Source organism: Myotis davidii, unplaced genomic scaffold (genome assembly GCF_000327345.1).
Source record: "Myotis davidii unplaced genomic scaffold, ASM32734v1 scaffold540, whole genome shotgun sequence".
NCBI lineage: Eukaryota > Metazoa > Chordata > Mammalia > Chiroptera > Vespertilionidae > Myotis > Myotis davidii.
Genome location: NW_006292916.1, coordinates 426,952 through 446,659, shown reverse-complemented (window position 1 = coordinate 446,659; position 19,708 = coordinate 426,952). Strand labels below are relative to the sequence as shown.

The window sequence follows — 19,708 nt, the reverse complement described above, 5'->3', positions numbered from 1 at the left end:
TGGCCGGGTGACTTAGTTGGTTGGACCATCATCCTGTACACCAAAAGGTTGCGGTTTTGATTCCCAGTCAGGGCATGTACCCATGTTGCAGGTTTAATCCCTGGTCAGAGTGTGTACCAATCCATGTTTTTCACATCAACCCCTGCCCTCTCTGTCTCTCTCTGTCTCTCTCTCTCGCTCTCAAAATCAATAGAAACATCCTTGGGTGAGGATTTTAAAAATGGTTTCATTTCAAAAGGGAGCAGAGTACCACATTATGTCAACTCTGTTCCAGATAAAATGGGGCTGAGAGGTTCCCTACATACCGGGGGGGGGGGGGGGGGGGGAGTGCAAATTCCGTTATACCAACACTTAGTCACACAGGAAAATGTTTTCCTCAGAGGAAACTGGAAGCAGTGGATCATAAAAAGCATATATAGCAGTGATTCTCAACCTTCTGGCCCTTTAAATACAGTCCCTCATGTTGTGACCCAACTATAAAATTATTTTCGTTGCTACTTCATAACTGTAATGTTGCTACTGTTATGAATCATAATGTAAATATCTGATATGCAGGATGGTCTTAGGCGACCCCTGTGAAAGGGTCATTCGACCGCCAAAGGGGTCACGACCCACAGGTTGAGAACCACTAATATATATAGTCTCTGGGAACTCGAATAAATCTGCAATAATTCTTTTTATAGGTTATCAGATAATTAATTTGGGGAGACTTATAGGAAACTTAAAGCAAACACAATTTTTTTAGTTGAATTCTATTTGTTTAAAAATTATCTAAGTGGGAAATGCTGACCAAAGGCAAAGTATAAATAAAAATGGTGGTCAACATTTTATTCCTAACCATTGAAGAAACAACTAAAAGTGAGATAAAAATGTTCTCTACATTGGTGCTTTGGGAGCTGCTGATGGCATGGAATTTTAGGGAGCCCTCAGGCAAGAGGCTGCCAGTTTTCAACTTCTGAGTATACAGAGATTACGTAAAAGTAGCAGGAACCCCTGTGGTCAACAAGACTGCTTCCTGGTAGAAGCAGAAAAAGGCCTGTGCTGGGTCGGGGGTGGGGGAGGTGTAGCCTCTGCTCCAAAGGCCAGCGGGACCCACTCCAGGGCCCCCTCTTTGTCCTCCCTGTCCCCATGCCCAGAATGAGCTCCAGCACCGCCTCTCACAACCCCGCCGAGGAGGAGGGGTCACTGGGCCCTGCCAGCAGGCTGACCTCAGGGTCCGTGTGTTCTGTGGGAGTGGAGGCATTGAGCTGTTGGCGGCTGGCAGGAGTCAAGTAGATGGCCCTCTGGTGACAGGTGTCCCGTGATAGCTGCTAAGCAGTCGCTGCAGCAGCTGGCACAAGTCCACGTGGGTGATTAAAGAGAGGCCAGGGCCCAGCTCCCATCCCTGGGGACTGCGAAGCACACATCAGCGTCACAGGAAGTGGGAATCCGGACAGATAGGCATGGCCGCCCTCAGTCACTGGGCTTCGGTGGCCAGCTGTGCCTGTGTCTGCAGGACTTGGGAGAGGGAGCACCGCAGAGGCAAGAGGCTGCTTTCCAGAGCCTTGTATGAGGTTGGGGCAAAGCCAGCAGGGCCACAGGGTCAACCAGTCGTGAGTGTGTGGCTTCGGCTCGGTTGTCTCCTGCCTGGGTAAGATGGAGGGTGACTTCTCCGGCAGGGCAGGAGAAGGGTGACGGGGCGCCTTAAACAGGCTGCTCAGACAGATGCCCCAATAAAACTCCATTTTGAGAAAAGCAACATAAACCCTTTCATTGTTCCTTCTGCCCGCTTACCTCCTCAAATTGTTTTTCAACATCACGTTTATTTTTATCATTTGTAAAAATGCCAGATTAATTCCCCCTGCAGCATTACATTTTGAATGCCCCATGGATTATATACTTTCTGCAGCCTGATAATTGCTTATATGGTTAAAAACAAACAAACAAACAAACAAAAAAACAATGCTCTAACTGGTTTGGCTCAGTGGATAGAGTGTTGGCCTGCAGACTGGAAGGTTCCAGGTTCGATTCCAGTCAAGGGCATGTACCTTGGTTGCGGGCACATCTCCAGTACGAGGTGCGCAGGAGGCAGCTGGTCGATGTTTCTCTCTCATAGATGTTTCCAACTCTCTATCCCTCTCCCTTCCTCTCTGTAAAAAATCAATAAAAATATATTTTTTTTAAAAAAGCAGAAGGAGAAAGAGCACAAGGAGGGAGAAAGTGGAGAAAACTAACCCAGCTACAGAATATTTTCTGCTGAATTCCTAGTATTCATGTTTGCAGTATTCACTGAGAAACATTTTAAATGTGCCCAATATTACACATTCAGAGTTGCTTAATCTAAAAGGCTAGCTCCAAACACATCTTAGTGCTGCCTTCATTCCGCCTGGCCAAAACCGAAAGCATCAATACAACGTTTGTTCAGTGCGATGCCATGATCAGCATCTTTCGTACCCTCCAGAAAGAGGCAGCCATTACCACTAGTCCCTTGAAACAAATCTCGATAGAGAATGTTGGAGCTGAGTGAGGCCTTAGTGTCATTCGACCATTTCATTGCCCATTATCACACATTCTACAGATGTGGGGAAACTGAGGCCTGAAGGGTTAGGTGACCTGCTCAGTCACAAAACTGGTCTATAAGCCCAAGATTCCTGATATGTTCCCTCCGCATTTCTATAGTAGAAGAAGTAGGGAGCTTGCATATACACTATTTGGAAAAGCAATAGAGCCAACGGTGTGAGTGTATGTGACAAATTAGTGGGATGGCCATTTAAATAAAAGAATTCCTTGTTTTACAAAGAGATTTGCAAGAAGAGTTCATTTGCATTGGGAAAACATTGGGGTTTACCATCCTAAGAGCCAATTTTTTAAATTTGTTTAAATTTATTTTTTTAATCCTCACCCAAGTATATTTTTTCCATTGATTTTTTTTTTTTTTTTTGAGAGTGTGGCGGGGAGAGAGGAGAGGAGGAGTGGGAGGGAAGGAGAGAGGGAGAGAGGGAGAGACATTGATGTGAGAGAGACATATCAATTGGTTACCTCCCATATGCACCCTGGGGCCTGGGATCGAGCCTGCAACAGAGGCACATGCCATTGACTAGGAATCAAACCTGAGACCCTTCAGTCCACTGGCTGACGCTCGAACCATTGAGCAAACCAGGGCAGAAGAGCCAGGGCATAACTTTTATTTGATTACATGATACTCAGCTCTTCTCCCTAAATTACTAAGTTTGACTCAAATCATAAACTTGACATTTTTAAAGAGCCAATTCATGTTTATTTGCTATCTCTTGACCTGAACCTACTTATCTAAAAACAGAACTAGTTTGTTTTTTAAAAAATCCAAGTAAAAACTTATCTGCTTGTCCAATACTATATTTTGTAAGAGCTTTGAACCAGAAACTTAAAAATATTCTCCCAGTTGGTATTTAATTCAATGCTAGACTTTGAATTATATTTTTTTAATTTGGAGAATCTTTTCAGAATTTCATATTGACTGTGATACTTGGTAGAACCCCCAAAATAATAGCCAGAATCACCTCTGTAAATCCAAAGCACCTTCCTACAGTCTAAGACTTTCTTCATAGACGTGTTCAGGGAAGCTTCAGTCCTACAGCGCCCTCCGTGATTCTTCCCCCTCCCCGCCCCCCTCTCACAGTGTCCTTCCCTCTGCATTGGGCAGCCTATTTGATAGAAGCTCTTACCTGTAAGGTAATCTACATGCTTTTCTCGACTGGCAGGTTGAGCATGCTCAGTACATGTTTATTCCAGGAATGATGTAATGTTGCATCACAACACGAAGGCATACCTGTCTACACTAAGTTATAAAACTAAGCACTTCAGTAAAACAAGTGACTTGAAGATAAAATCCAGGGTGTTTGCAGTTCATCTTATTTCCTTTCTATATATTTTTGAGTAAATATTCTCATGTAATCCAAAGAGGATAGATATGCTAAAATGTAGAGAACGCCATGCTGGCATTTTATCAGGACAGGTGCTAAATGAGTTAGCAGGAAAGCAGCCCAGGTGGTACACCTGTCTGTCAGATCCTCCAGTTGGGTAGAAGGAATGCTTGGTTTTATTCTTAAATGTCAAGGAAAAAATGTCAACTTCATAGTATTAAGAAAGGATCAAGCCTTGAGTTTTAACAACTGATTCTATGGAGTTACAGGTCACAGGGACTAAGATGTAAAACAGATCCATGAATGTGAATCAGATGGGCTTGAGACTTAGCCCAACAGTAGAAAAAGCGGGAGTGCAGACAAAGCCGGGAAAGTGTCTGAGAAGCAGCACGTGACTATGAAACCATAAGGTGCTGTGGTCTGGAAGGCAGCGGCGAGTGGGGTGCTGCAGAGGAGGGGCGGGTAGGGCCTTGATTCATTGCACACTGACACTGGGCTTTGAGGAACAACATCTAATGGCATCAATCAGGGGAACAGACAACGTTTCTGTCCTGATGTGGTAACATTTACGTGATGCCCATGGAAAAATGGTTCCATGTAAATAAATGTTATCTCTTTAAGGATTAACACTTTATTGTGGCTATTTGGTAGATATCTTTCTAAAATATACTTTTTCTACTTTTAAACAGCTCTATAAACATCGTGTGATGTGGAGAAATGACACTGGTGTAGGGGTCTAAAGACCAAGTGCCATGTCGGTCCCTGCCTGGATGTCCCCAGGAGGCATTGTCTGGGCTCAGCCCACCTGTTGTGCACTGTGGGGCTGGGCCACATGCAAATCCGAGACCCTCTCTGACTCTGAAGCTTTCAGTGTTGTAACTTCGCCTGTTCTCGGTGAGCGATTCAAGGATTTTCATCATGGCATCAGGCATGTCTGTGGTACAGACGTGTGAGCCTTCCAGGGGTTCCCAGTGTGTGAGGTCCTGTGCCTGCCTGCCTGGTGGAGGTGGGGACACCTGGCTTTCCCACGCTGTCTTCTGGGAGCCAGCGTGCCCTCTCTGCTCCAAACACCTCCTCCACCCCTGCCTGTGGCCTGGGGACTTCTAACCTGGAACTCGGGGTCCTCATCTAAAAAAAATCTGTTTTCAATGGTTGGCTTCTTTAACCTCCTTGTTATTCAGTCAGAAGCGTTTTTCACTTACTTTCTAGTTCTTGGCGCTTTGTAGAATAATTGAGGCCACAGAGGAAGTGACCATGTGGTGGCTTTAGGTTCTAAGAACTGAAATTCAGGTTGTGCAGGTTGTTCTGAGGCTGGATCCCCCTTGCAGTGGTGCCCTCTGCTCACAAGTAGATCGTTAGTGTGGGTTGTATCCAGATAGAAACCTGTGTGTACAACACACAAGGGTGACGGATCCTGGACCCGTGGGTGGGCAAATGTGTAGCGGTCTGGAAGGAAGGGAAATTTTGAGAGCAAAACTGATAACTTGCACTGAAAGTGGGCAGTGGCTATAGCGGAGGAAACACGGGGTCAATGGGTGTGTGAGTGCCCACAGTGCGACTGGAAGGGTTCACACCACCATCGAGGGGTCAGCCCCTAGTGGGGAAGAGGCAGTGCAGGGGAGCCAGATTGGAACAAGAGGTCAAGTAGGGCTTTTGTCTTCTCTGGAATATTTTAATTTTTAAGTAGAATATGGATTTTTGTGAGTGGCTTAATTAAAAATTACTTTTCTAGCCAAAGATGCTGACTCCAGTTTCCTCAGCTGTAACTCTTTGCCAATGGTAATCCCACCTCTGACTGTGGCTGGGATAGCCTCAGGGGAACCAGGCAGGTATCCCCCAGTGTCGTTACTGGGCAAACGCCTCATGCTGTGTCACCATGGGCAGCCCTCCCATCGCCTATTGGAAATGCGGACCTGCCAAACTCTCATCACAGTCTCTGGCTACTCAGCACAGATAGTCAATATTTTTGCAGTGAAATTCTGTGCCACATGAGGTCAGGTCAGTTCAGGTTCCATTGCCAAGTGAGATGAATGGGAAGGGCTGTGGATTTCAGAAGCTTTTGGGTTCTGGAATTGTGACTAGGAACTGTGGACCCTCTAACCATCCTGAACATGTTTAGTAGAAGGCCTCCAGATGACCAGTCACTGGCCTTGGGGTAAGAGGACCATCCACCACAAGAGGAGATGAGACTTCTGCCCAGCAATGATTTTTTTGCTCTTATTCTGCCCCTTGCTTCCTGCAGTGGCTTTCAGACTAAACAGGACCAGTTTTGCCCAGTTCCTTTCCACAGAAGCCCTGGGACTCGCTGAATCGCCAGCTTAGTGATCACAACCTGAGAATCTCAAGTGAGACTGTTTGCTTTCAATCTAGCTCAGCCACTTTAATACCTGTGTTATCTGGGCAGTGTACTTGGACTTTCTTTGCCGTTTTCCCATCTGTAGAGAGGCGTAATAATAGTACTGCTGCATAATGAGCTTGAAAAAATTAAACGCTTCCAGTTTTTGAAACTTCCCGTTCCACTATTCACTCCACGGACTATTTCCTTTTCCTGTAGCCACAGCTGCTTCCAGCAGCCACTGCAGAGCTATCCCCCAGAGAAGCCGCTATGGCTCCCAAGCCTCGTTAACCTTTTGTGGTTGCGGAAGTCGTCCTCAAGGTCACTTTCTCACCATTCACATGCGAGCGTGCACCAGGCAGACATGGCCTCCAGCTGCCTGCCACACGCAGTTTCTCAGCCCTTGTTCCTCACAGGTCCTCAGCCGTTGGCTGGATTTGTACTTGTCATGGTGTTATTACATGATGTACTCGTCAGGAGATATTTCGATAAATTTTCATAATGTGGCCACACTGCACATTATTCAAATTAGAATAGCTGTCTCTGGGTTTTCTCATAGGCTGATAGTCCAGTGAGTTCTTTATGACTTTGAGGCAAATTTAAATATGTGAGCTTCAGTATTCTGTATATGTGCTTTTGGGCCTGTGGCATTCTGGAACACTGAAGGAGCATCGCTTAAGGAAAGTACCACCTGAACTTTAGTCATGTGAGTACTATGTAGGCACGTGGGGTGAGTTTCTTTGTCCACTGAGGGGGAAAATGTGGGTTCCTGAGTCAGGCTGCCTGGGTTGGAATCCAGCTTTGCCATCCAACAGCTCTGGAATCTGGTCTGTGTCCTTGAACGTTCTGTGCCTGAATTTTCCCATCTATGAAATGGGGATGATATTACTACCATATAACAAGCTTGAGAGAATCAGTCCCACAGGAAGCATGAGAAGAGTGTCTGGTGAGCATAGATCCAGTTGTGGGAAGGGTGGTCTGCAGTGCAGCCTGCCTCGGGAGATGGGCTGGGTAGCCAGTGGGAGCTCACCCATTATCTGGTGCCCAACCCTCCTGGGAGCACCCTGCTTCTCTGCTTTGGTTCCTTCCAGTCAGATGGCTGCTGCTCATTAGATTCCATAATGTGCAGCATCCTCCACTCCCTGGGTCCTGCCTCTCTCATCTCATAAGTAGCATTCTGGTTTTACCAGTTTGCTGCTCCTTGAACACAACAGATTGTTTCATTGCCCTCTGCCTCCTCTCTGGTCCCGCACTCAGGCCCCAGCCAGGTAGAGCCAGCAAGGCCCTGCACTGCCACTGTCATGTGTGATGGAAGGTGGCCTGTCCCATTGTGATGTCATCTGGGGCATCGTGAAGTTGAGGACTCTTCTTAGCTGGCCTGAGTTTCTTTAGCCTCCGTCTAATACCCAGGACCCTGCCATCACCCACTGTGGGGCCAGCTGCTCAGACCAGCCCATTCGCAGAGGGCTCTCCCCAGGTCAGGGCCTGACACCTGCGGTCAGAAGGGCAGAGTGACCCATTTCTCAGGCTCTACAACACGATCAGACAGGCGAGAGCAGAGAGAGTGCAACACAGAGCAGCCTGGCTTCAAGGCTGCACACGGAGCACCATGTGAACAAAGAAAGCACATCCTATGTCACAGAGCCAGGCCCAAGGAGACCAAAGAGGCCAGTCATGCACACTGTGTTTTATGGTCATGACTTAGCAACATTAATGAAGCAAGAGTGCAACCTGACCACCACCCCCATCTCAAAACCTGTATATTTGGAAAATCCTGATAGAAATCATGAAATATTTAGAATCAAATCACAGTAAAAACTACACGTCTACACTTGTGAAATGTCGCTGAAGTGATGCTTAAATGAAAATTCGAAGCATGAATTCATACGTTAGAAAGGAAGAGTTAAAGTTAATGATCTATGTGTCCATGTCAAGAAATTAGAAAATGACACTAAAGCCAAATAGATCAGAAAGATGAAAATAATATAGATGAGCAATAGAAAGGCTGGCATTTGGGTTAGGTTATGTTGTTATAAAGAAAAAAATCTGACAAAAACATAGCCAGACATGAATACCTATTTAGCATCTATATATTCTGAATGTTTCTCTTTGCTTGCATTCTAGTTCTCAAAATTGATTTGTAAAAACTACAGGCCAGCAAAGCAAACATTAATTTTGACTTTTTTTTAAGTGAGTGCCTACAATTTGAAACGTGTTTTAGTGGCTTTCCCATTGGGCTCTCAGATGAAAAGACAGGAGACTTTCTGATCCTGTTTTGAAGCTCTGGGCCTTCACATAGCCCTCCCATACCTCTGTGCAGCTGTGCAAGAGGGGGCTCTTTAACAAGTCCCCCAGGTCTCCAGCATGGATTGGTGTTCAGATTAAACCATCCCAAATCCCCCCAAATTCAGTGGGAACCTGCCTGGCTGCTTCTGCAAAAGGCAGTCGCAAGCAAGTAGAAACTTAATTTTTGTTCAGCTAGGTGAGAGAGAGCAGTTATTAGATACCATTAGTGATGTGACTTGGAAATAAAAATGTTCCTCTGATAACTTTTTCCAGCTTCTGAATTACTTTAATTAGAGACTCTCTGAGCTTGAAGGGGCAGGTGTTGGGTGGTTACCATGAAGACTTCTTATCAGTGCCGATCAGGACTCCTGTTCCCATGTCACTGAAATAAAATAGAGTGGTGACTGAACGAAGCACTGGGCTGACAAAGGCTACGACTTTGATTTCCAGTATTTGCTTCTCCCAGTCAGGGCCACCGCCGTTTTACAATGCAATCCTCAGGGAGCACAGCAGCACCCACCCTGCGCATGCCTTCTGGCTGCTTGCACTCCAGGCAGAGCTGAGGAGTTATGGCAGAGACCTTATGGTTCTAAAAAGTCTAAATATGGACTATTTGGGCTTTTACAAGAAAAGTGAGCTGACCCTGCTCCAAACAGGAACATTGTTCTCTTTGACTTGTTAATCTATATATCCTATCTAATATGCTAACTAACCCTCACACCGTGGCAAAGATGGCGGCGCCCACAGCCAATAAGGAGGGGATATGCTAATTGACTCTCATACTGTCGCAAAGAGGGCAGCACCCACAGCCAATAAGGAGGGGATATGCTAATTGACTCTCATACTGTCGCAAAGAGGGCAGCACCCACAGCCAATAAGGAGGGGATATGCTAATTGACCTGCCACACCCTCAAAGATGGCAGTGCCCAGTTCCCTCAGTCCCACCAGGGCAGCAGGCACAGGGCAAGGCTGGGCCTGCCCCCAGGGGCCTGGCCTTGCCTTGCCTCACACCTGCCTCTGAGTCCCCCAGTCCTCTCAGCCCCCCAGCCACCCAGGGCCGCCTGAGGCTCAGGTAACCAGGGCCGTCCAAGGCTTGCGCTGCCGGCAGTGGCAGAAGCAGAGGTGTGATGGGGGCATTGCCTTCCCCTGAGCACCAGGTTGCCTCCTGCCCCTGAGGGCTCCCGAACTGTGAGAGAGAGCAGGCCGGGCTGAGGGAACCCCCCCTCCAGTGCATGAATTTTCATGTACTGGGCCTCTAGTATACTAATAAAACCTTAAACAACTTGTCAACTGTTTGACCAGTCTACTGTTTGACTGGTTGTTATGACACTCAATGACCACCAGGGGGCATACACTCAACGCAGGAGCTGCCCCCTGGTGGTCAGTGCGCTCCCACAGCTGTAGTGCAGTTCAACTGCCCGATGACAGGTGCCAGATGCCAGGCTCACAACTGGTGAGCACAGCTGTGGCAGCTCGAGCCTCTCCCACCTCTGTGGCAGCACTACCAAGTGGTGGAGGTGGCGGTGCAGCAGGGCCGGGATAAATGGGAGCAGCACAGTGCCCATCCCTGCTCAGGCTCTTCCCTAACACACTACTACATCCCCCGAGGGGTCCTGGATTGTGAGAGGGCACAGGCCAGGCTGAGGTATCCCATTGGTGCACGAATCCGTGCACTGGTCCTCTAGTGTTGTCATAAATGTAAACATACAAAATGCATGGATAATAAAACACTAGTTTTTCTTCTATTGGTGCTTTACACAAGATTTTATCCTAAAAGCAAGCAAAGGAATCTGTTGCTACGAGAACTTGGAAACTGCTGTGTTATGGCATCATATCAGGGAGGTGTTACTACATTTGGCAAAATGAAGCTAATTCTATAGGTAAGGCCTGGGAAAATTAGTCTTCAGATCTTCAAGAACTGAAAATAACTGTCAGGTTGCTAGTATTGGAGGCATTTTTTGAACTTAAAATTATCCTCTTAACATTTGTTTCTCTGTGACAAAATAGAACAAATGTAGCCCTTCAATGATTGCTTAGACATGGTTTAGAAATACCTAGGTTTATTTTTTTAAAGTTTTTATTGATTCCAGAGAGAGGGATAGAGAGAGAAACACCAGTGATGAGAGAGAATCATTGATTGGCTGCCTCCTGCACACACCCCCTATTAGGGATCGAGCCCACAGCCCAGGCATGTTCCTTGATCGGGAATCAAACCATGACCTCCTGGTTCATAGGTCAATGCTCAACCACTGAGCCACATGGGCTGGGCAATACATGGTTATTTTTTAAAGTATATGTACACTGGCAAAGTTGGTAGATGTTGTTCCTTTCCGCCAAATTTTAAAAATCACAATTATTATACTTTCTATAAAAAAGTTAGCAACACTCCAGCACCCACAGTCTTATTGCCCCTAATTGGGCTAATGGGAGTCCTAAGCATTCATGGGATCCCACAGCATGAGGGCGGAAACTGAGTGGGACACCTCCTCAAAGTTCCCCTGCCTGGGCCATCAGCCCAACTCAGTGCCCTCCAGAACCAGAGGTATTCACCGATTCCCTCTGTGTCTTTGAAGGGTATTCCCTGAGTCCCTCCGGTGGCTGATGGCGACCCAGCAGTTTGAGTCTGCGAAGAAGTTGATCCTGCACTTCACCCAGAAGAACTCCATGAACACCGAGACTGACATCAAAGGCGTGATGCCCGGTGAGTACAGGCCCTGGGAGAGGCGCCCCTGTCCTGGACCGAGTGTCAGAGCAGTTCCCCGATGCTGGGGATGGCTGGTTTTCCAAGCAGCTGTCCTAGCTAGCGGCTTCATGTCCTGTGATGGTTGCTTAATGTCTGCAGATAGGCTAGGAACATGGGCGGATTGAAATTCTCTCCACCCTCTAGGAGTTGGGTCTTTCCTGGCCAGGTCTGACACACTGCGGGGCCCCACATAGCCTGCCCAAACCCCAACGTGCAGTGTGAGCCTAATGTGCACCTGGTCACCAAGGGAACATGCGGGGGGCGGAGGGGCAGGTAAAAATGCCCGAGCCTGGCACAGCCCTGCCTGCCTGCCTGCCTGCCTGCCTGCCTGCCAGGTCCAAAGGTCCTCAGAGCACTGGCTGGGAGCGGCTGGCTTCACTACCTTTCTTTTCCGAAGTGCGACCTCGGGGAGCCACCACTGTCTATACCTCTCATGACCAATTTGTGGGGGCTGAGGAAGTGGGAGCGTGAAGCATTTCTGCAGATGTGTTCAGGCCCACTGGCAACATCCTCCCAGGGCAGATCCAGCTCTCAAGCTTCGGCTCCACAATATCACCAGGAGGCTGTTAAAATCCAGGCTCCAGGGCCTTCCCTGGCACCAGAGGTTCTGATCCAGTCAATTTGGAATAAGCCCTAAGAACCTGCGCTTTTAGTAAACACTAGGAAGGATTCTGGCGCCCACGGTGCACAGACGCCCTTTTGAAAGCCCCTGGTAGCCCCAACCCAAGCCCCGCCCCACTCCCCTGACCTGAAGACCCGTATCGATGGCACTGTTGTTATAAATTTCCCAGGCAAATAATCTGCAGGCCCTTGTCCCAGAGAGATATGCACATTTCCCACCGTGACCTAAACTTGGATGCCGCAGACATTCACTAAGCGCCAGGCACTGCTCCGGAGCAGAGAAAGCAAGAGGCAGAGCCTTGCTCTCGTGGAGCTTGCAGGCCGGTGTGCAGGCCCACAGTGCACACGGAGATGTGTAATGCGCCCGGGGGATGCGTGCTGTAGGAAAAATCTCAGGGCGGAGGGCTTGCGGGCGGTGGTGCGGACCCACTCCAAGCGCTGGGCAGCCTGGCTCCAAGTACAGGTGAGCAGACACCTGCGTGAAGCTGGAGAATGTGCTGGTGCCAGTCCCGATGGGAAAGGAGCACGAGCAGAGAAGCTCAGAGCCCACTGGCCAGGAAAGGCTTCTGTACGCGCCTCTTCCGTGGTCCGAGACAGGCTGCTCACAGCCTCCTGACTCAGGGGATCTGGGGTTCAGTGTCCCAGATGCTGCTGCTCGGTCAGCTGAGCCCCTGCCTCGGCCTGTGCCCAGGACCTGGGAGGTGGGGACAGCAAGGCCAGGCCACCTCCACGTCAGCACAGGCAAGAGCTCAGGAGGCCCAGAGCCCAGGCTTTACTGGAACAAAGGAGGACATGCGCCAGGTCTGCTTTCCGAGAAGAGCACTGAGTGCTGGTGCTCTGCAGAGGGCGGCTGTGGCCCTTGTCCCACGGCAATGACCAGACACTTTTCTAAATGACTTGCAAATGTTAACTTACATCTAATATTTACCCCTAAATGCTTGATGTGTACTAACTTATATTTCTTCCCAACTTGAGTCCTCTGAGGGGGTTACTATAATCATCTGCGTTTGCAGGAGGGGAAACTGAGGCACAGGGAGGGTTAAGTATCTTGCCAGAGGTCACATCCTGAGTAAGTAGTTGAGTGGGGACTTGAGCCCAAGAAGTCCGGCAGAAGCGGCTTCGCTGGCTGTTTTTGAGAGAGGGGGCCGGGCTCTGAGACAAATGTGCCTGTTTGGAGAAGAATTCGTATTGAATTCACTTTCCTCCTTTTGGGCATGTTTGCTGATTTTGGAGGGTCCAGCTATCTTCCCGAAACTTATCCAGGCCCCATTCATTATGAAGATAATGCTCTTAAGTCTTTCCGTGTAATTTGTTTCGGGAATTTCCCTAATTAAATCACATGTTCTACTTCTTTCAGGTTGAAATACTGTCTGGGAAAAGCTTGTTTTCTCAATCCGAATTACACTCATTCATTTCCCTCCTATTTCTGGAGGGAAATGAATTTTCCCCTTTCTTTGCCTCTGAGTTTTGCTGGTGTGATTTTTTATGCTGGTGCCCCTGCCGGAGGCTGGGGGGCGGTAGCTGGCACAGGTGGCCTGCCCTCCCCTCAGGAGGATAATCACACATCCACTCCTGGGGGGCTCTGCGTTCACACCTGCCTCCTGATCTTGTTCACACCCAGCTCTCGAACACACTGATGATAGCATCGCGGCAGAAGCCGCCCAGTGCTTGCGGGAAGACAGGTGTCTGTTTCATCTAATTTGGTCACTTCCAACTTTCTTAGGCTGGACTCGCTTTTCTGCTGGAAATCTTCCCATCGCCTCACCTAATCCACCTCCCAACACCTAGTGTCCTACTTCGCCTCTTACCTTCCTTGACTCCATCCTCACTGCTACCCTTCCCCTCACATCACCTCCTACTCAGAACTGCTCCCCCGGACCCGTAGGCTAGACCCCCAGTCCTCCAACTGCTCTGAGACCCTGTCTCACGTCTGCCTGCCTCTCGCAGATGCTCTGGCCTTCGCTGGGCCCTCAGAATGCACCAGTGCCTCCTGGCTGCAGGGCCCTCCCCGTCCTCAGCCTCACCCTCGTTCGGCCAGCTCCTGGGAAACCAGTCCTCAGGTTAGCCTGACTCCTCAGACCCTGGCCAGCTCTCCAGTGGTGCACCATCTCAGCTGCAGGCAAAGGGGCCCGTTGCCAGCATCCAGCTGTGACGAACGGTTTGTGTAGCTCCTCCGGGCCCATCACCCTGTGTCTGCAGAGCCTAGTTCCGCTGTTGCCCAGCACTAGCAGACCTGACTGCTAGCAGGCCTTCCACAAAAGCTAGTAAATACATGAAACGTGGTCAGCTGCAGTTACTGGTTGTGTTGCCTGGAGGTGGAGGAGTGTCTCAGGTTGGGCTGCAGGTGTATGCATCAGGGGAGCTCCTGACCCTGTCAGCGTATCCTAATCTTGGATTCAGGCCAGAAGAAAACCTCATGTTCCAAAATGTTCCATGCCCTTCATCTTTTAAACAGATCTTCAGTTTATTACTGAACATGGCAGATTTTCTCAGTGGAGTTTGCAGCTGAATTACCACCAATATTTGGGTCTGCTCTGGAGTGTCATTATCACAGTATCACTCCTACAATCATTAGTGTCACATGGCATGTCCAAGCACTGACAGTTCTCCTTCTATCATAATTCCCAAGATTTTGAACATGTACTGCAGGAGTAGAGCCTGCTGGTTTCAAATGTGGCCACATGGACTGCAGCCACTGTACAGAGAAATCTTGGAATAAGAGCTCCACCCCTGCTCCTAGTCGCAGCAATGCCGGCAGTCACTGGGCAGTGCCCCCGCAAGGCCTGGCGGAAACACTATGTGCACATGATCCTCATCAGAGCCTTAGGAGGACCATAACCAGACCATCCTGCTGTACATCTGAGGAAACGGGGCTCAGAGAGGCTGAGTGTTGGGGAGCACTGCTTCCCCACACCCCACATTCCCTCCTTGTGGAAGGAGCCAGACCCAAGGAGGCAGAGCGGACCCCCTCTCCTCTTTTTCTCCTGGAGTATGGGCCATGTGCAGGGTGCAGGGTGCAAGTCCTGTGTCCTCAGACATCAGGCCCTCTGGGCAGTACCTGGGGAAGCCAGCGTGGCCCAGCCTTGCCAAGATGGGCAGATGAGTCTGTACGGTGCAGGTATCCCAACCTCAGGTCCCTCCCAGTGGTGGAGCACAGATATTGTCCTTACCTGCCTTGCTTTTTATCTTCTCCATCTGTTTGGAACCTGAAGTGAGAAAAGAGGGGCCACGTATCAGGCCACTCAGGGTCCCTAAAAATAGGTAACTTGTCCAAAGTCCTTCTCCTCCTGCCCCTCATGCTCCTCCTTCTGCTGCTGCTGCTCCTCCTCCTCTTCAGTGTCCGTCTTGGAGCCGTTGGAAGCGCTTTTGTGCCGTACCTTAACTTTGCTCTGCATTTCCGTGGCCCTCTTAGGAGGTGGGTTTTTCGGGAGAGTGGCTGAGTCTACCCCTCCTCCTGCTGCTCCTCCTCCTCCACCACCTGCTCCCTCTCCTCCTGCTGCTCCTCCTCCTCCACCACCTGCTCCCCCTCCTCCTGCTGCTCCTCCTCCTCCACCACCTGCTCCCCCTTCTTCTAGCCCTCCTCCTCCTCCACCACCTGCTCCCCCTTCTCCTGCTCCTTCTCTACCTGATCCTCCTGCTCCTCTTTCTTCTTCTCCTCCTCCTCCTCCTCCTCCTCCTTTTCCTCCTCATCCCCCTCTCCTCCTCCTCCTCCTCCTCTCTTCTTTTTCTCATTCTCCTCCTCTTCTTCCATCTTTTTGCTTCCTCTTCCTTACCTCCCTTCTCTTTTGGTCCTTTCTTGTTTTTTATTTCTGTATCTGACGTTTTTCCAATGTTACCAGGAATGCATTAGCAGTGTACACAAACTTAAAACACAGCCAGTTTATTTCACACCCCATCCAAGTGAATGCTAATGACCCTTGACATGTGTTTCCCCTGCATCTCTGAGGCTGGCCTCTTCTGTTCTCGGGAAGTGTCCTTTGGCCTCTCCCCTGGATATGCAAACCACGGAGAGGTCATGACCCTTCCAGTGTGTCTGCAGGGACACCTTCCCTTCTGCAGTCAGTGTTGAGAAGTGGGGACAGACTGGGTCAGCTTTTCATTCGGTTCTTGTAACAGTGCTCTGAGGTGGGGACAGTGTTCCACTTAACAGATGAGAAACTGAGGCACAGAGCAACTAAGTAACTTTCCCAAGGAGCCTCAACAATAAAGGCTGAAAGCCGGGACTCTGCTGGGTCTGTGGGCCCCTCACTGCCCCCCCCACCCCCCACCCCCGTTCTGGAAGGGAGACCCTGCCCAGACAGACCCAGGTCCTCTGGCTGCATCTCACAGGGACTAGCCTGGGGGCAGAAGAGGGGGCAGAGTGACAGGAGGTGCCTGGCCTGGGTGGGAGATTCCTAACTTGACCCTATTTGTTTTTTGTTTTGAAATGTTCCTGATGGCTCGAAGCCAGAGGGTGGAAGAGTCCTGGCTGGGAGCAGGAGGAGAATTGCTTTAACAGCTGTTTCCTTGAGGCAGAGTCTGTCGACCCTCGTGCCCCTTTTTACCCGTTATTCCCGAGTGCAAGGACTTCACAAAGTCCCTGCGATTTCTGTCTGATAAGCAGAGGTGGAAAGGCTTCTTTCGTTACCTATGCAGTGACCTCCGGAGGTCTCAGACGGCCTCTACTGTTTCCTGTGACCCGGCTGGTGGACTTTTGTCCCAGAACAGATTAGTGCTGAGAAAGTGTATGTTGTTGTTGGTAGGCTGGTGGGTGATGTGTCTAACGGACAAAATGTCAGTGGCCCAGACAAGTTCATTTCATTCCAATTAGAATGCAATTCCTCTGTAGACTGCAGTCAGTTCTTCAGACCTGGGGGTCTCGAGTTTAATGTTATATAAAAAACAAAACTCGGTCTAGTTACAATTGCTACAGCTTCTTTAGCAACATCTGTTTTACTTCTAATAATGTGTGAGTAGTTAAGTTTGGACCACATTTAAAAAAACACAACCTTTAAACTTATGTAAACATCTTAATGGGCATTTAAGGTTTCTTCTTGTAAGATTTTCATGGTGAGCAAGTGGAGCTATTATAGTTGATTCCTGGTAAGTTTTACAAAAGTGAAATTACTCAGGTCACTGGATCCAACATGATCTATTAACTATAATATTTCTATATTCTTTAAAAATTTTTTAGATTTTTAACCAGGAGGAAAGTATGTTTGTAAATCAAATTAGTCCATTTTTACAAAGGGGAGCATAAAAGTCAGGAAGACCTCAGGAGAGGGTCTGTGGACACAGCCGAAATGCCAGCCGTCTGGCTTGTGCCCAGACCTCAATCTTCACACCTAAATATGGAAAGGAAGAAAGTTCTGGAAACTCAAGTGGCATGGTATCTCTCAGCCATAGGAGAGGCTTTTTCTTCTCCTTTCTATGCCACAGCTGGTGACACTGGTCCAAAAAAATTTTTATTTAAATAAAAAGCTCCTAAATCCTTATGGTTAAGCAAAATATTTTCCTTCCAACTGTAACTAATGAGGCTGGCGGCCCTCCTGCCATCGGATGGCAGGAAGGAGGTAGAACAGGAGAGAAGTAGGGGGGCAGGTGGCAGGGTGTGGGTGTGGAGGGCACTCTTCAGAGACTCCCTGAGGGAGCTGCTGCTCTGGGAGGCAGGCCTGTTTCCTCTCAGCACCGAAGGCTTCCTAGCATACGGGGAACTTCCCACCCCCACTGCTTTTTAAGAAAAATGTAGTAGACTTTTTTGGGATAACTTTAAGTTTTCAGAAAAGTTGCAAAGTAGTACAGAATTTCTGAATACCCCAGACTCGGTCTCCCCTCTTATTACCATCTGATATTCCCACGGCACAGTTGTCACAGCTGAGAAACTGCCACGGGGACGCTACCGTTAACGAAACGCCGGCCTTTACCTGCATGTCACCATCTTCCCATGAGAAACCTCTTCCTGCTCCAGGATGGCACTTAGCCCGTTTCCCCAGTCCCTTCCGACTACAGCAGTTTCTCAGTCTTTCCTTGTTTTCGTGGCCTTAACAATCTTAAAGAGCACTGGCCAGCCACCCAATTGGTTAAGTCGTCCTTTTCCCTTTTAGCTCCCGAGTAGGGGATTATTCCCCCAGGACAGGCCTGGGCAGGAGCAAAAAGGGCCTGGGGGCCTGGACGGTGGCTTTTCTGCACACAGAGGGGTAGGGAGGCCGTGGAGGTCCAGATGTTGCCAGTTTTGATCTTCCATGTTAACTTGCTAGTCAACACCAGCACTTGAGCAAACCCATGAACCCAGTTAACGCGGCCCTGGGATGCCGTCAGTCTGTTCAGAATGGCTTTTGGAGCCCGTTTGAGCCTCGCAAAAAACTGTCTCCTAACTGTGTGGTTGGTCACATCACTTGCAGCCAAAACATCGTGTCTTTCCAGCTGCCAAAGGCTGTGAGCGTTAAAAGTATACCCACGTGTGGATTGTGTGATCTGTGTGTGCACAGATAGGCACCCAGTTCCTGCATTTATTTCTCTTTCGAAGATGCATGCACTGGAGGGGCGGTGTCGGAAGCAGCAGCTACGCCATCATGCGTTCCGCCCACAGTTAAGGAGCATGCCAGCATGTGCTTCTCTGAGCAGTGGGCGGTGCCACTGTTCTCAGTGCCCAGAGCCCAGTGAGTGCTCAGGATCCTAGAATCACCCTTTGGCCCTGACCTCTGCCCGTGTGGAATGAGCCTGCACTAATCACTGTGTGTGTGTCCTTCCTGGTTCCCAGGAGAGGCTGACAGTGAGCACGGCTCCCTCCACACCCCACCCCGCGGGGAATCTGAACAGCCAGGTTAGAGTATGTGAACACCTTCGCTATCCTGACAGCCAGGCCCTGTCCCCTGCCTTAGAGGGGAAACCCCACAGCATTCTCCCCGTTCACGATGCCTGATTGGGCACCGGCTGTCTTTGAGCCGCCGGTCCGGGCCTTGCGGAGAGGTCACGCTCTCTTTCTCCACAGAGCTGGAGAAGGAGCTGTCCCGGAGGCCCAAGAAGGTCTGCATCGTGAAGATGGTGGGAACCCGGAACCTGTGGAAGAACATCGTGGTCCTGTGTGTGAACTCGTGAGTTGCAGAGGGACACATCCCAGGGCGAGGACAGGGAGGGGCCGGAAAGGGCCTCCAGGCCCTCCTCCTTCCCAGCTGGTTTTTGATTTATGGCCGAGCTGGCCCCCTGGCCTGCCCAGGGCTCCGCCCTTCGCTGAGGGGCCCGGCTAAGTCTTATAAGCCTGTCAGAGCTTTCTAACCAGTTGCTAGAGGATATGGGCCCCAACCCCAGCCTCAGCGCAGCTAGAGCCCCAGCCAGCCACCTCAGGCTGCACAGGCGGGGCCCTGGGCTAGTCCACACAGATGTGCATCCTTTCAACCTTGAGAGGTTGGGCCAGGCTAGGCCTGCCATTCCCCACAGCTGTTTCTGTCAAAGCAGCTCCATTGAATCAGGTCTCGGCATTGGGGTTCCTGATTTAATTTGGAGAAGATAAAAAGTTTCTCCTGCCAGAGCGATAGGAACGCTCAGACCTCACTTACACCCTGTCCCCCAGCGGAGGAGACCATGGCCCAGGCAAGGGACTGACCAGCCATGGCCACCGGGTGGTCAGGGCCAAGACCTCATGCCTCAGCCTCCTGGCCCAGAGTTGGCCCCGGGCACGGTCACCGCACCACCGTCCATTGCCGGGAGCTGGTCCATCCTTGCTGTTTCAAGGGACCTGGCATATATGGAATACTGTTCTTAATATGTTTGCTCACCTTCTTGGCGCTTTGTTTTAACCAAGGTCACCTCTCCGAGAAAGGTTGTTTCCCTCCCATCTCAGGAAGACACTGGCTAGACCAATAG

The 19,708-nt window shown here is 49.6% G+C and overlaps 1 protein-coding gene across 1 annotated transcript in view; it reads left to right on the top strand.

Moving 5' to 3' along the window:
- The window catches only part of SLC22A23 (solute carrier family 22 member 23), a gene marked incomplete at its 5' end in the record, with an annotated part of 167,320 nt that overhangs the window by 142,946 nt on the left and 4,666 nt on the right, over window positions 1-19,708 (top strand). Inside the window, 2 exons of the mRNA XM_006766417.2 lie at window positions 11,076-11,203; window positions 18,837-18,939. Of these exons, the coding sequence (XP_006766480.1) occupies window positions 11,076-11,203; window positions 18,837-18,939 (231 nt within the window). The remainder of the gene's footprint in view (window positions 1-11,075; window positions 11,204-18,836; window positions 18,940-19,708) is intronic.